At 35.6% G+C, this 14,305-nt stretch overlaps 1 protein-coding gene across 14 annotated transcripts in view; it reads right to left on the minus strand.

Moving 5' to 3' along the window:
- LOC145668991 (ATP-dependent DNA/RNA helicase DHX36-like) overlaps positions 1-14,305 on the minus strand; it is a 157,964-nt gene that overhangs the window by 131,451 nt on the left and 12,208 nt on the right. For 9 of the 14 annotated variants that reach the window (XM_081737300.1, XM_081737308.1, XM_081737305.1 and 6 more), the window contains exons 3-4: positions 10,630-10,655; positions 5,345-5,738 (exon numbers count right to left, since the gene is read on the minus strand). The exons of 2 other annotated variants lie outside the window; for them this stretch is intronic. In XM_081737300.1, the coding sequence (XP_081593426.1) occupies positions 5,345-5,738; positions 10,630-10,655 (420 nt within the window). The remainder of the gene's footprint in view (positions 1-5,344; positions 5,739-10,629; positions 10,656-14,305) is intronic. 3 more of the 14 variants (XM_081737303.1, XM_081737304.1, XM_081737302.1) reach the window with 1 other exon arrangement.

Below are 14,305 nucleotides of genomic sequence, written 5' to 3' on the forward strand. Positions count from 1 at the left end.
AACAGGCAAAATTACGCTGGCTACAAAATCCGAATGAAATGACTACACAAAATTTCGCAGATATCAGGCGGGAAACTTCCAAAACGTTTAGAACAAAGAAACTCGATTTTCTGAAAGCTAAAATTAAGGAACTTGAAGATAACAGTAAAAATAAAAACATACGGGACATGTATAAGGGAATCAACGAATTTAAGAAAGGCTATCAACCTCGTGCTTATATATTAAAGAAATCTGACGGTACAGTTCTCACTGACACAGATAGCATCTTAAATAGATGGAAAGATTTCTTTGACGATTTGCTTAACACGCAACCAAAAACTAGTGTTCGTGAAGAAAAGGAGATACACACCGCAGAACCGTATATTCCAGAACCCAACCGAATAGAAGTAGAAACCGCTATAAAGAAATTAAAGAAACACAAATCTCCGGGGGTAGATGAAATTCCGGCTGAGTTAATTTTAGCTGGAGGCGAAAAATTGTGGAACAAGATACACAAACTCATGCTCCTTATCTAGAACAAGGAAGAATTGCCACAAGAGTGGAAAGAATCAATCATTGTCCCAATCCACAAGAAAGGCGACAAAACTGACTGTAATAATTATCGAGGCATTTCTCTTCTGTCAACATCCTATAAAATCCTTTCAAATATTCTGTTAGCAAGACTGACCCCATACGCAGATGAAATTATTGGAGATTATCAGTGCGGATTTAGACGAAATCGATCAACTATCGACCAAATATTTACCATTCGCCAAATACTCGAAAAGAAGTGGGAATACAATACCCCGGTACATCAACTATTTATTGATTTTAGAAAGGCGTACGACTCGGTTAGGAGAGAAACATTATACAACGTTCTTACAGAACTTGGAGTACCGAGAAAGCTAATTAGATTAATTAAGATACGTTTAAATGAATCCCAAAGTAAAGTCCGGGTAGGAAAATTTTTGTCCACGAGCTTTCACGTCGAAAATGGCCTGAAACAAGGAGATGCGTTGTCGCCATTATTATTTAACTTCGTTCTGGAATACGCTATAAGGAAAATCAAAGATAGCAACCAGGGCTTACAGTTGAACGGTATTCACCAGGTTATGGCATATGCTGATGATGTAAATTTAATAGGAGATGATAGGAAAAAATGAAATATTTAAGTTTTACGTCCCACGGTTATGCCGGATAGGCTAAAGGAGACGGTGATGATGAGAGATGAGTGAAAATGGTGGAATGAAGAAAGTGGGAGGAAACGGGAGAACCCCGAGAAAACCCACGAGCATGGTGTTTGTCCACCACAAAGTCCACACGGCGCGAGCTGGGAAGGAGATGATAGGAGAACAATAGAAAGAAATGCAGAGATCTTATTAAACGCTTGCAAGGACATGGGTTTAGAAGTAAATGCAGAGAAAACTAAATACATGGAAGTGCGTCGGGACCGGAATACAGCAAATTATGGATGCGTTAAAATACTAAATAATACTTTTGATAAAGTGGATACTTTCAAATATCTAGGATCAATATTAACAGAGGAAAATCATATTCACGGAGAAACTAAATGTCGACTAAAAGCAGGGAATTCGTGTTACTATTCGGTTCAAAATCTCTTGTCGTCGCGAATTCTGTCGAGGAATTTGAAACTTAAAATATACAAAACGATAATCATGCCTGTTGTTCTGTATGGCTGCGAAACATGGTCACTTACTCTGAGGGAAGAACATAGACTGAAAGTATTTGAGAACATGATCCTGAGACGAATATTCGGACCCAAGAGGAACGGGAATGGGGAATGGCGGAAACTTCATAACGAGGAACTACATAATTTATATGGTTTACCCAACATTGTTAGGGTCGTCAAGTCTAGGAGGCTTAGATGGGCGGGTCATGTAGCTAGAATGGAAGAAAGTAGAGACGCTTTCAAAGTCTTGACTGGAAGACCAATCGGAAAACGACCATAGGAAGACCTAGGCGCAGATGGGAGGACAATATTAAGATAGATCTCGCAGAGATTGGAATACAGAGTAGAAACTGGATGCAGTTAGCTAAGGATAGAAGTCAATGGAGAGTTTTTGTGAACGCGGCATTGAACCTCCGGGTTCCATAGGCCATAGAGTTATATATATATATATATATATATATATATATATATATATACGCGCGGAGAGTCTTTTTAAATTTGTTTAACGTCCCATGATTATGCACCGAGGCTAAAGGAGACGGAGCCATGAAATGAACCATAATAGTCGAATGAAAGAAGAGGAAAGAAAAGGAAGAACTCTCGAGAAAACAGAGGTGAGAGCTCTACCACCGAGCCACCGCGGTCCCAAAACTCGTTCTATACAGTGACGCATGGAGTTATGAGCATTATCGAGATAATACTCGTAACTCCATGCGTCACTGTATAGAACGAATTTAGGCATTGAGTAGACAGCGGGTCACACATGTTGCAAGAAAAAATGATGATAGACGTACAAACGCAATCCTTCATTGATATTCAAAGTCAAGAATCGATGTAGGAAACGTTCTCATTCAAAGTGGTGTAACGAAATCAAGAGGCACTGTGGAGTAATAATAATAATAATAATAAACTGTCCATGACAAGTGTTTGTAAAGCAGAATTGGTGAAGCCTGCATTCAGCAAAATCAACAATGATTTATTTGTCATTAAAAGAAAAGTTATCGCTCCACTTGATAGTACTTCCAAAACAGCGTTTCCCCATTTTTTTAAAAGTACAGATCATTTTTATGAGTGAGACTGATAAGCAGACCATCTAACGTTTGCCCTCTTCGAAACCAAACTTTTTTCTTTAATGTCTTGAGCATATCCACTATAGCAGTATTCTTTCAAAAACGATATTAACCACAATTCCTTTAATTTTCTATTGCTACTAGCTGAACCTGCGCTCTTGTGCCGTAGTGATCTTCACTTTTGCGTATTAATTGATGTTATGGAGTAAAATTAATGTAAGAGGAATTTAATTTAAAATAGATACAGCGCTGTTTCCTTCTATTTTGTCTTTTGTTTCTCTGGTAACCTATTCACCTTCCTTTTTCTTCCCTGTATTCCACTACAGTATATTTATTGGGATATTATAGAGTTTAGTGTTTTCTTAATTCAAGTGATCTGGTAATATGATTTTAGTCTTTTGTCAATATGCCATGTGATTGCTATACTTGTATTTGATTGGTTGTTTATCTTTTTTTATCTTTCCGATGAAGGAGCCTTGAAAACAAGTGATTGGGCCCATCACTTGTTCTTTTCGTTAGGTACGTGTAGTACCATATTTAGTATTGTGTGTATTATATTTTATTTGCGAATTTAAAAATAATATTCTTGTTGTTCCGTGAGTATATAAAAATGTAGATAGAAAATTGCTGAATTGTCTAATTGAACCATCAGTTTAATTATTGTTATTGAATTACAGTATATAAGTAATTATATTTTAAAAATGGTTCGCATTAAAATATGACTTGTTATAACAACGCAGGAGCCATCTTGGAATTTCACTTCATACAACATATGCCTGATGGATTTTTCAGTAATATATATATATATATATATATATATATTTGTTATGGTTTTGCATGAATCTAATTTATTTAAATCTAGTGGTTGAAAATATTTTTGTTTTTCAAAATCAGACAAAATTTTTCGAACTTTACAAATTCGTTGTTCTATTCAACGTTACATTTTTTATTATTATTATTTTTGTTTAATAAAAATAAAATTTATTAATGTTATCTAAATTCCTTTTGTGTCGTTTATCAAGTAATATTAGTACGTTTCTGTAACCTCTGAAGACATATTATTTATTGGGTTTTAGCATACCATTCTTTTTCAGTAACCTTCATTTTTACGTGCGCTAAGCGGCGTTGTGAACTACATACCGGGCCAGGAAACTCTTCTCGGAGGGCTACTTGTTTGAATAGTGATAAACTTTCCGCGGAGGGTAACATAATACTTTCTTTCCTGATTTTCAAACAATTAGTTCTTCTGCGAAGGGACGATAATAGCAACATTACCCACCTTGGCTGTTACGCTCTCTACACAGCGCATCATTCACATGTGAGCATGAATCTCCCTGTCATTTCTCACAGCATCTGTACAAGTCCGTTTACAGACACAAGTGAAAGACGTCTTGATAAAAATCGGCAAGCGGTATCATAAAATGGCGATTTTTTTCTATTATTTTTTTCAATATCTCGCACCGCTTGCAGGATCTGAGCCTACTTGCGGTTGGAGTTTCCGATTCATATATGATCACATACACAATTAATTATAATGTCAGTGATATATGGTGTTCATTGGGCAAAACATTCCAAACAATAAAGACTGGAGAAATGGTTATCCTTCGTTTTTCATTATCTTTTGGCCATGAATCAAACACCAGAGATATACTAACCCCATATACACATATGTGGTGTTGGAACGTATAACTCGTAGGATATCATGTTTTACTTTTTTTTTTTTTTTTTAAATTTCAATACTTCCAGTGTACACCTAAAATAGTAATAAAGAAATAACGGCATTTTTAAAATACTCAATTAGAACTGAACAGTCGACACAAAATTTGCAATCGATCAGTGAAAATGGCATCTATCTAGAACTTGTGGCTTCCGAGATATCATTGTCAAAGAGTTGGCCAAAATCATATAAATAAAATTAAATCTTTCAGTTTTACGTCCCACGTTTATGCCATGCCGGCTAGGCTAAAGGAGACGGTGATGATGACAAATGAATGAAATGGTAGAATGAAGAAAGTGAGAGAACCTCGAGAAAAACCCACGCACGCGGTGTTTGTCCATCACAAAGCTCACTTGGCGCGAGCTGGGATCGAACTAAGGACCTCATGCACCAGAGGTGAAAGCTCTACCACTGAACAAACATATAAACCTAGCATTTATATATATGTCATTAAAAGAAAACATATTATATATATATATATTATATACATAAGAAAACATATTATTGATATTTCTTTCATTATATATATAAAAGAAAACATATAATTAAAAAAATAAATGAAGGCTTTAAAAAATATAATGAAACATCTATACAAACTATTAGAATTTTATAGTCTTTATTTTATTAAATTGTATACTGAATATCTGTTTGAAATTCTTAATTATAATGTGTGATACACAATTTACTTGAATCTTATTTCTTTTTGTCTTGTTCAGACTGATAACTCAACAATTACTTGTGGTCCGCAAACCATAGTTTGAAAAATGCTGTTCTAGGGGATAAGTATATCAAATTTTGTTATTACTTTTCCCTTGTAGTTCTTTTGGAAAAGAATTAAAAAAGGGGAATGCACTTCGAATTAATGTTAATACCTTTCTAAATTATTACCTGTTTCTCCGCTAACGACGATAACTTGTTGTGAGTTCAGCAAATCCAAGATCTCATTTTTTACTTTGAAAGCAGCTAATCTTCGGCGTTGACGCAAAAACTCCAGGTAAGCTGGATTTTGCTGCTTGTTGTCCAAAGCACGTTTTAACAGCATATCCAAGTTGTCATCTCTCAATAGCATACAAGGGTAAGTGTCTCCATTGTCTTCTAGTCTTTTATCATCATCATCATCATCATCCTTATCCTCACTTGACGCATCATCTTTGCGTACGTTTCTCTGTTCACCACTCGCTGTGCTTTCCAATTGCTCCGTACAATTGTAAGGTAAGTTGAGTTCTTGGAAAAGCATTTTAATCTTCCTCACTGTGGAGCCATTTAACGGAACACAATTGCTCTAAATAAACAATGAATTAATTAATTAATGTAAACAAGAACCAACAAATTGACTTATGAATAACTACAGAGTCCGCCAGAAAAATGTACAACAGTGTTTAAGAAAGAAACCGCTATGTATAATATTTCTTAATTACATTTAGTTATTGTTCAAACATGTGTTACAAATCTTCAAGTAAGCATATGTTTATATTAGATGTTCAAAATGTTGGCCAAACACCTAACAGAAGGGTTCTATCAAACCCGGAACTGCAAGTCCACACCAGACATTAACCCTTGGTAGATTGACTGCTTTATTGACATGGACGTGCGAATTTCCGGTGCCCAGTAGACATAGTTATGTCGATTTCATTTAGTTCCATTTAGTTTAAACTGGGCCTCATCAGACCACACTATCTTCGTCACAAACTGTTCATCGTTAGTCACATTTGCTGATACCATTCATAAAATTGCATTCGACGATCGGGATCATCATCATTAATGACATGCAGTAATCGCGGAATGTAACATTTCCACTTAGCGTTTTTTTCAAAATTCGTTATACACTTGTAGTGCTAACTCCCACCTTCTGTCCACATTGCGCAGCAGACTTCTGTGGTGACGTTTCAAACTTTTTCAACACGAAAGCCGACGAAGCAGGACTTCGCTATAAGCGTTCTTCCCGTTCCTTTGTGAATATTGGAAATCATTCCATGCGCCTCAAACTTGTCAACAATGCGTTTGATTGTTAGGCGGATTGGTGGTTCAGTACCAAACTCCTCACTCCACTGACGCTGCACTTCGATGACATTTCCAAACTTGATAAAACACTTCAAAACGTACTTACGCTACTCGAATATCAAGCGTGCACCCGTCATTTTCTTATCTCACTAACCGTGGTGACAGCAGTGACATCTGTTGAGAGAAAAACTGTACTACAACATAATTTTAACTGAAAACAACTGACAGTGTCGACATCTGTTGGGCGAAACACCATACTGCAACATACTTAAACTTCAGAAGAACTGTCAATGCCAGTATCTTAATACAGAATGACAAAGAGTGTATACATTTTTCTGGCGGACTCTATATATTGAGCAAAGCACAGGAGTTAAAATTCTGTAACCAATTACTTTGCAAATATCTAGTTTTCGCTTTCTGCGGAATAGTAGTTTACCACAAAATCCTAGAAATTAGCCTAAGCTCATCTAAAATTCTACAAATCCTACAAGACTAACTTCCATGCTTTTTCTTTAATTAAAAAAAAAAAAAAAAAAAAAAAAAAAAAAAAACCTTTGAATTCTAACAGGTAAGGCTGAAATGCATGGAACGGGTAAAACAGAGAAAAGATTGAATCCAGATTTCAGCAAGATTAAAGCATAAAGAACTACTAAAATGGAATACGAAGAGAATCTAAGCACTGTCCCTCTTTGTCTACCGAAATTGTTAATTTCTTACTATGTCACTAGTAGAAAACATTTCTTGAATCCTATACAACAAGGTGACCCACGGGTAATTCCCTGAAGTCATATAGGTTAACATATACTCTAGAAATAAAGGGATATATTCTATGTCCATATTTTATATATTCTTCCGAATACGTATTCTCAAAATCCTTTCTTCACACTTTTCCATGTCCGTTAAGAAGATACAGGAAAAGAACCTTTATTATTATTATTATTATTATTATTATTATAGTAGTAGTAGAAGAAGAAGAAGAAGAAGAAGAAGAAGATCAAATAGACAGCGTTATTTCGTTTGAAAGAGCATGTTGTATTACTGCAAGAAAAAGGTCGACATGTTACAGGCTCATCCTTATTATTATAAAAAAGAAATAAAATGACTTTATGCAATTTAATCGAAATTAAACTTATTTTACTCTGTACCAAAAATTAGATTTCTTTTTTCCCTATCATACAAACATAAGCCTCAAAATGGCTTTTTGTAGTTTTTAGAAGCAACCTTGTGATCAGGGTCCGGAACATAGTGTTAGAACATGGAAAAGTGTTGTTACGTTTTTATTTCATGAGGTTAAATTGCATGTCAGACCTACTTGACTGGTATTTCGTGACGCTACCTTTAACTATGATAAGCACATCAACTCTTGAGGCATGGAATTTACCAAATTTTCAAACAGCTTGCGATATATCTTGAATGCCAGCCATTCCGCTGGCAGTCGCTGTTTCAGCTTTTCTGTCATATTATTATTATTATTTAAGGTTTAGGACTGGAAATGTCTCTTGTATGTCTCTCGATCTTCAGCTTCCTCTTCCTCTTTCGTTTTAGACAGAATAATTCCTCATTCTCCTGTTCAGATGATCCCACATAGCCTCTATCGGATTCACGTGACGACCGAGTAGGTAATTCTATAATAAGGATGCGATGCTTCTGAAACCATTTCATAGCCTTCTTTGAAACGTGACAAAAGCGTTGTCCTGTTGATATAGTCGATCATGTGCTGGAAATAACTGTCAAAGAGTTCATAGTTCCGTCATGACTACCTAACATGTCCTTACATTATTGGAAATATCTGGAATTCATCTTCATGGTTTTATCCGTCTTGCGTATTATCAACTTACCCTCATATCCGAATCCCGTAACAAATATAAAGCCACGAAGGAAACTTTCGCTGCACCAACGAACAAAGCTCCTGCGCCTCTTGCCTCAATATCACGGTATGTGATCGCCCGAATGTGCCCACCAGTAGTGAGATGAACATATGATTGTCCATTGTGACAACTTTCTTCCGTTTGGAACATGCCAGGTACTTCTCATACAGTTTCCTGCAGTACATCTTACGTTCGGCAATGTGACGCCGTAGCAGGTGGTGTACACGGGCCTTCCGCACACACTTCAATCTGAGACACCTGTGAATTGTTTTGTTCACAGTTGACGGTGCGAGGTGGAGTCTGTAGCCCATACCACGTTGCATCGGGAGATTTTCTTGGCACGCTAATCGACAAATTCTCCCTTAGCGCTACGAGTTGCTCGCAGTCGTGGGTGAATGTTTCACAAGGTGAGCCTATTTAGTGTAACGGGTCACAATAGCTTTCGCAGTAGTCACCCAGAGTATTAACCTATTCTTCTGACACTGTTTCACAATGCATACATACGAAAACTTAGCATGGAAAAGGGTCATTACGTAACCCTTCCAATACTGGTTGATTTTCGGCGCCACTTGATAACACAAATATTCACGCACCTACAAAGTCAGACACAACACCGCTCTCGTCAGCAAACCCACAGTTCCAGCATGATACGCCAGGTGGCAGCACCGAATCGAAAATTGTCGGATATACAATGAACAATCTTCTATACTATCCCTGATACGAACACAGCGAGTCGGAAAATCTTCATGTCTCTAATATTTCTTTAAATACTATTTCTTCTCTTTCCACTCTAACAAGGCAGTTGTGAAAGCACTAACTTTTACTTTCTCTGTGTTCGTTTTTCTTTGTCTTCTGTTCCTTTGTAGTAAGTAGATTATACGTCAATATGTACAATAATGTGAGTAAAATAAACATGAGACGTTCATTTAAAATTTCCCCTGAAAGTTGTAATTAATATGGAATACTGAAATTTTACATGTGAATTAATACATATCTCTATTTAACTTCCAAAATTTTCTGTGTTACAGGCACTGAATTGAAACAAAGTGTAAAAATGGGTCCAATTGAATCTCGATCAAGTTTCTGTACTAGATAGGCCACATACCCAAGAAAACATGTGAGAAGATCAAAGAGATTTATGAATAGAAAGCCCTATCATATGATGTTGTGAAGCACTGGCACCGTCAGTTCAAGGCTGGTTGGATTTCCGTAGAAATGGCCCCATTTTCCAGGGCGACCCCAGCACGCAATTGATGAAGATAATATTGGGAAAATGGAAGCCGTTATTTTGGAGAATCGCTACATAACCATTCGCTAGTTAAAGATTTCCATACATAACCATAACCATCAAGATAACTGTGGGATCTGTGAAAAACATAATCCATGAGCATTTGCACATGAATATGGTGTCTGCACGATGACTTTTCCGACTACTGATATCTCTTCAAAAGCAGTCACTTGCTCCCAGAAACTTTTGACCCTGTACCACGAAAATCAAAAGGTTTTTATTATTATTATGATTACAGATTAATAACTCATAAAACATTGATCCATCACTATGACCCAGACAGCGAGGCCGAGACAAAGCAATGGGAGCATATTTACTCACCAACCCAAAAGAGCCCTCAGTGAGCAAGGTCATGCTGACGGTTTTTGGGACCAGCATGGAATAGTGATGATGGATTTCCTGTAGAATGGTACCACAATTACAAGGGTATACTATGCTTCACTACTGCAGAAATTACAGGATTTCATTAAACCCAACAGGCGAGGAATTGCTGACCAAAGTTGTCCGTTTATTCAAAACAACGCTCCAATTCACAATTCGCACGTTCTCCAGACAGGATCATGATCCTACGTGCATGAAATCCTCTCCCATATCCCATATACTCTTCTGACCTTACACCACCTTTCATCCTCCTAACCAGTCATTTTTTTGTCATTTTTGAAGGGAAAATATTTCTCAAAGACGATGAAATGTTGATTTCTGAAGTCAAGTCATAGCTTCTGGGACAATCTGAGAACTTCTACAAGCAAAATCTTCACAAATTCGTGAAGCGATGGAGAAAGTGTGTAGCTATTGGAGCTACAAAAATTAATATATGTACTAAATTTCGTTTATCTCAGCCAGTAGTAAATGTGTTAGGGGAAATCTTTGATGAACACCCCAGATATATGTACTGGGATTGCTTTATTCTGACTATATGTCTATAATAGTGGAAGACTGATCATGTATAAGAATAGCTATATCTTAATGTATATGTATTTGAAAGTTAATGTATAAATAATCAAAAAAATAAATACCTCCATACTTTCTTCATCTGACGAATCTACAACAGTTGCAATAAAAAAGAAAATAAAAAAATTAGAACATTAAAAAAATTTATATATATATAGTTATATTATATATATAGTTATATATATATTTATATATATATATATAGTTAGGAAATGACAAATAACAATCTACTAGATGTATTTTGTTAAATGTGCAGTACGTGAGTAATAATAATTTCTTTCAACGAAATAAAAACTGTCAAAGTTATTGCTGAGAATGAAAGACATACTTTTTAGCAACTTATAAAAGTTTTTTTTTGGATTTATCAAAAAGTACGCATGAGAATTCAGCTTCAAGTGTTTTTTTTTTTTTTTTTTTTTTTTTGTTCAGATTGATGTGATCTATCAACTGATAAATGATGTTTTATTTTCTAAGAATATTTTAGTCAAACAGAAATCAAAATTTAAGAATTAATTATAATTCTAAGCAATATTTAATTAAGGCTGGTTTAAAGGGACAAGTTTTGCCGATAGACACTACAGTTTTCGTATCTCTCTCTTGTATTTTTTGCCTTTCACGAAAATGTACAATTTCTCTTACAAATATCAACCTATAGACTTCAAATATTTAGAGAAGGAACTTCATAACCTATCGAAGGCAACAATGCGTGCCGATTTTTTATTTAGAATTTTCTTCATTGTTGAAACAGTTCCATTGTTAAAGGTTTGGATATCCATTTCAACAACCAAGCCATTCAACAATGAAGAAACTTCTAAATTAAAAAAAATCTGCACGGATTCTTGCCTTCGATAGGATATGAAGATCCTTCTCTAAAAATCTGAAGTCTCTAGGCTGAAATTTGTAAGAAAAATCGTGAATTTTCGTGAAAGCTAAAAAAATACATAAGAGAGATACGAAGACTGTAGTGACATCTATCGGCAAAACTTGTCCCTTTAAACCAACCTTAACGAAACTATGTACTGTCGTCTTTGCTAAAGTCATAATGAAGAAGAAAAAGTTAATGGGACCGAATGTTAGGCGAAATATCTATTCTTTAATATTAAAGATATGATAAAAAATAACGTTTTAAATTTTATATAGGGGTTATAGTTTCAATTTAAGCTAATTTTATTTTGCCTATTTCGCTTCTTCCTGCTTAAATAATTGCTTTAGTGTCTTGTATTGACGATTCTATGCATTTTCTTTAAAATAAGACTTTATTGGGGACAAATATATAATTTACTATTTCAAGAAAGGATTGTGCCTTTTCCGAGAAATGTAAGTGCTGTTTGTAGTGATAAGATGCCGTAAAACTTTGAGCTGCTATGTGTACTGATAAAGTGATGTAAAACTTTGTACTGCTGCGTGTACTGATAAAGTGTATAAAATCTGGACTGTCAGTGTAGTGATGAAGTTCTGTATAGAATGTACTTACCAAATATACATGGAATACATGTCAAGTTTCCTTTTTATATATGCAGTAAAACAAAATATATAAAAAAAGATATGTTTCTAGATTCTTTAAACTGTTTAAGACCTGAATTTATTTTTTAATTATATTGAGTATTTATTTTCATTATTTCGAGTTACATTTTAGTGCCTATTTTCCAGATTTTTAATGCCTTAATATTCAGTCTTTATTAATGAGGATGCAACTCCGTATCAGGTTCATCTCAATAAGAAAGATGGTTTTCGTGCAACTTTTAGGTTTTTAAATTGGTTTTTCGTTTTCTCGAAAACTACGCATGATATTTTACACTCAAGCTTATCATTTTGTTCAATACGATGAGATATATCGTCTGATATGTCTTAAATTTGGACAATATTTTAGTTAAATATTAAAATAAAAGAGCTAATGTCAATTTTAGGCTCTATCTTATTAACCATATTATGTACTGTTGTCTTGCTAATATATCATAATAGGAGGGTCTAACACATTAGTGTCAGGTTCATTACAGACAGCATCAATTTTTAGGTTTATAAATCGTTTCTTCGCCATTTTCTCGAGAACTACGCATGAGATTCTACACTCACGTATATCATATTGTTGAGGTCTATAACATCTAGCGGTTGGTATTGTCTCAACTTTGAACGAAAACGAAATTTCTTCCTTCAAACTCTCATGACATTGTAGAATATTTCAGACCTAACAACAGTTGTAAAAGCTAACATATTAGCTCAGTAAACCTGCGAAAAACTCCCTAGTTCCCTGTTCACCAACAACCTTGCCTGGTTATCTGATTACTCAATGTCTTGTGGCTTCCGCATACGACAAACAATATCAAACGTTCTAGATGTCGCGTCGTTATGTTTCACCACGATACACAGAACTTTCGAGTCTGATTGTCATCACCCATCGTGACGTCAGGTTTGTACTCATTTAGATACTCTAAACATTGAGGTCAAGAGATAATTCTGTTTCTGTTGTTATTTCATCTTACCGCGATTTCCGTTCAAGTATAAGAGAGGGCATTGCCGCCAGTCAACTTGGCGACCATTGGAAATAATGGTGGAGCCACGCTAGCATTTTTTTTCAAATCAGGAGCCTAGAATGTCAAAGGAATGTTGGGTGGTAAGGTGTCAGAATTATCGTAAGGCGACCGTTCTCAAAGCAAAGATAGGAACTCATATGGAGTTTCATCGCATCGTAAATCGTAGTATCGTGTAACAGGTATCAGATTCATGCCAAAACCCCGTTTACTTTACTTAACCTTCAATTCTTTCTGGATCGAACAACATTGCATAGTTGACAATTGAAGCAAAGTAGATGAGCAAAAACTGTTGGAACTCTTATAGGCAGTCCTTAAGTATTGCATCGTGAAGATGGGTGAACGTTCTGCAAAACTGCGCCGTATTTTACAATTTTATTCCGATAAAGGCACGAATGTTGTATAGTCCCGCGAAGAAATTTGTGCTGTATATGGACAAGATGTGGTCGAAGTGAGGCGGTATGCGGTGGTATGCCATAACGCGTCTGGTTTATCATTGATGAAGGCATACCGTCTCTGTTTTTTCAGTGATTAAAATATACCGTCACTGTCAAGTAGATGCTAAATACCTCTAATAAATCTATTATTATACACAGTAATTGGCGAATAGCTTTACACGTAAAAAGATTTTATATCTTATATAGAAATAATTTTCGAGTTTCCAACACCGACATTTTCGTTATCTTTTTCCTACCTTTTGTTTTTAAAATGAGGCGTCTTCAAAGAAGTACACTTAGTTTATATTTTGATATACCATATTGAATTGTTATTTGTTTTGTATGTGTGTGTGTGTCTTCTTGACTTAATGCATGTAAATGTCGTGTTTTAAGCACGGGCGAATTTACAGGTTGTGTTGTGGGGGGGGGGGGGGGCGAACATCCCGGGGGTTTGGAATACCCCACAGTGAAGTAGGGGGACCGGGAATTTTCTCGCAGGAAATTGTTAATATCCTCATCCGAATTTTGAGCATTTTCGTATATCATTCTCAAAAATACAAAATAAGGATTGTTTTTCCAGAAAGTTGTTAGCGGGGGACCAAGCCCCCCCCCTCCCTGTTAATACAGAGAAACTTTCCAATGGTTTTGAGTTTTTAGTCTTTTGGGCAACATACCCTCACTTCATTTCAACATTTATTTAGCCGGTATGTAGAGTCAAAATCGTAACAAAACATACTGCCTCTGCTTTTTTTTTTCACTTCGAACACTGGATAAGA

Source organism: Thermobia domestica, chromosome 13 (genome assembly GCF_964235325.1).
Source record: "Thermobia domestica chromosome 13, izTheDome1.hap1.1, whole genome shotgun sequence".
Taxonomy (NCBI): domain Eukaryota; kingdom Metazoa; phylum Arthropoda; class Insecta; order Zygentoma; family Lepismatidae; genus Thermobia; species Thermobia domestica.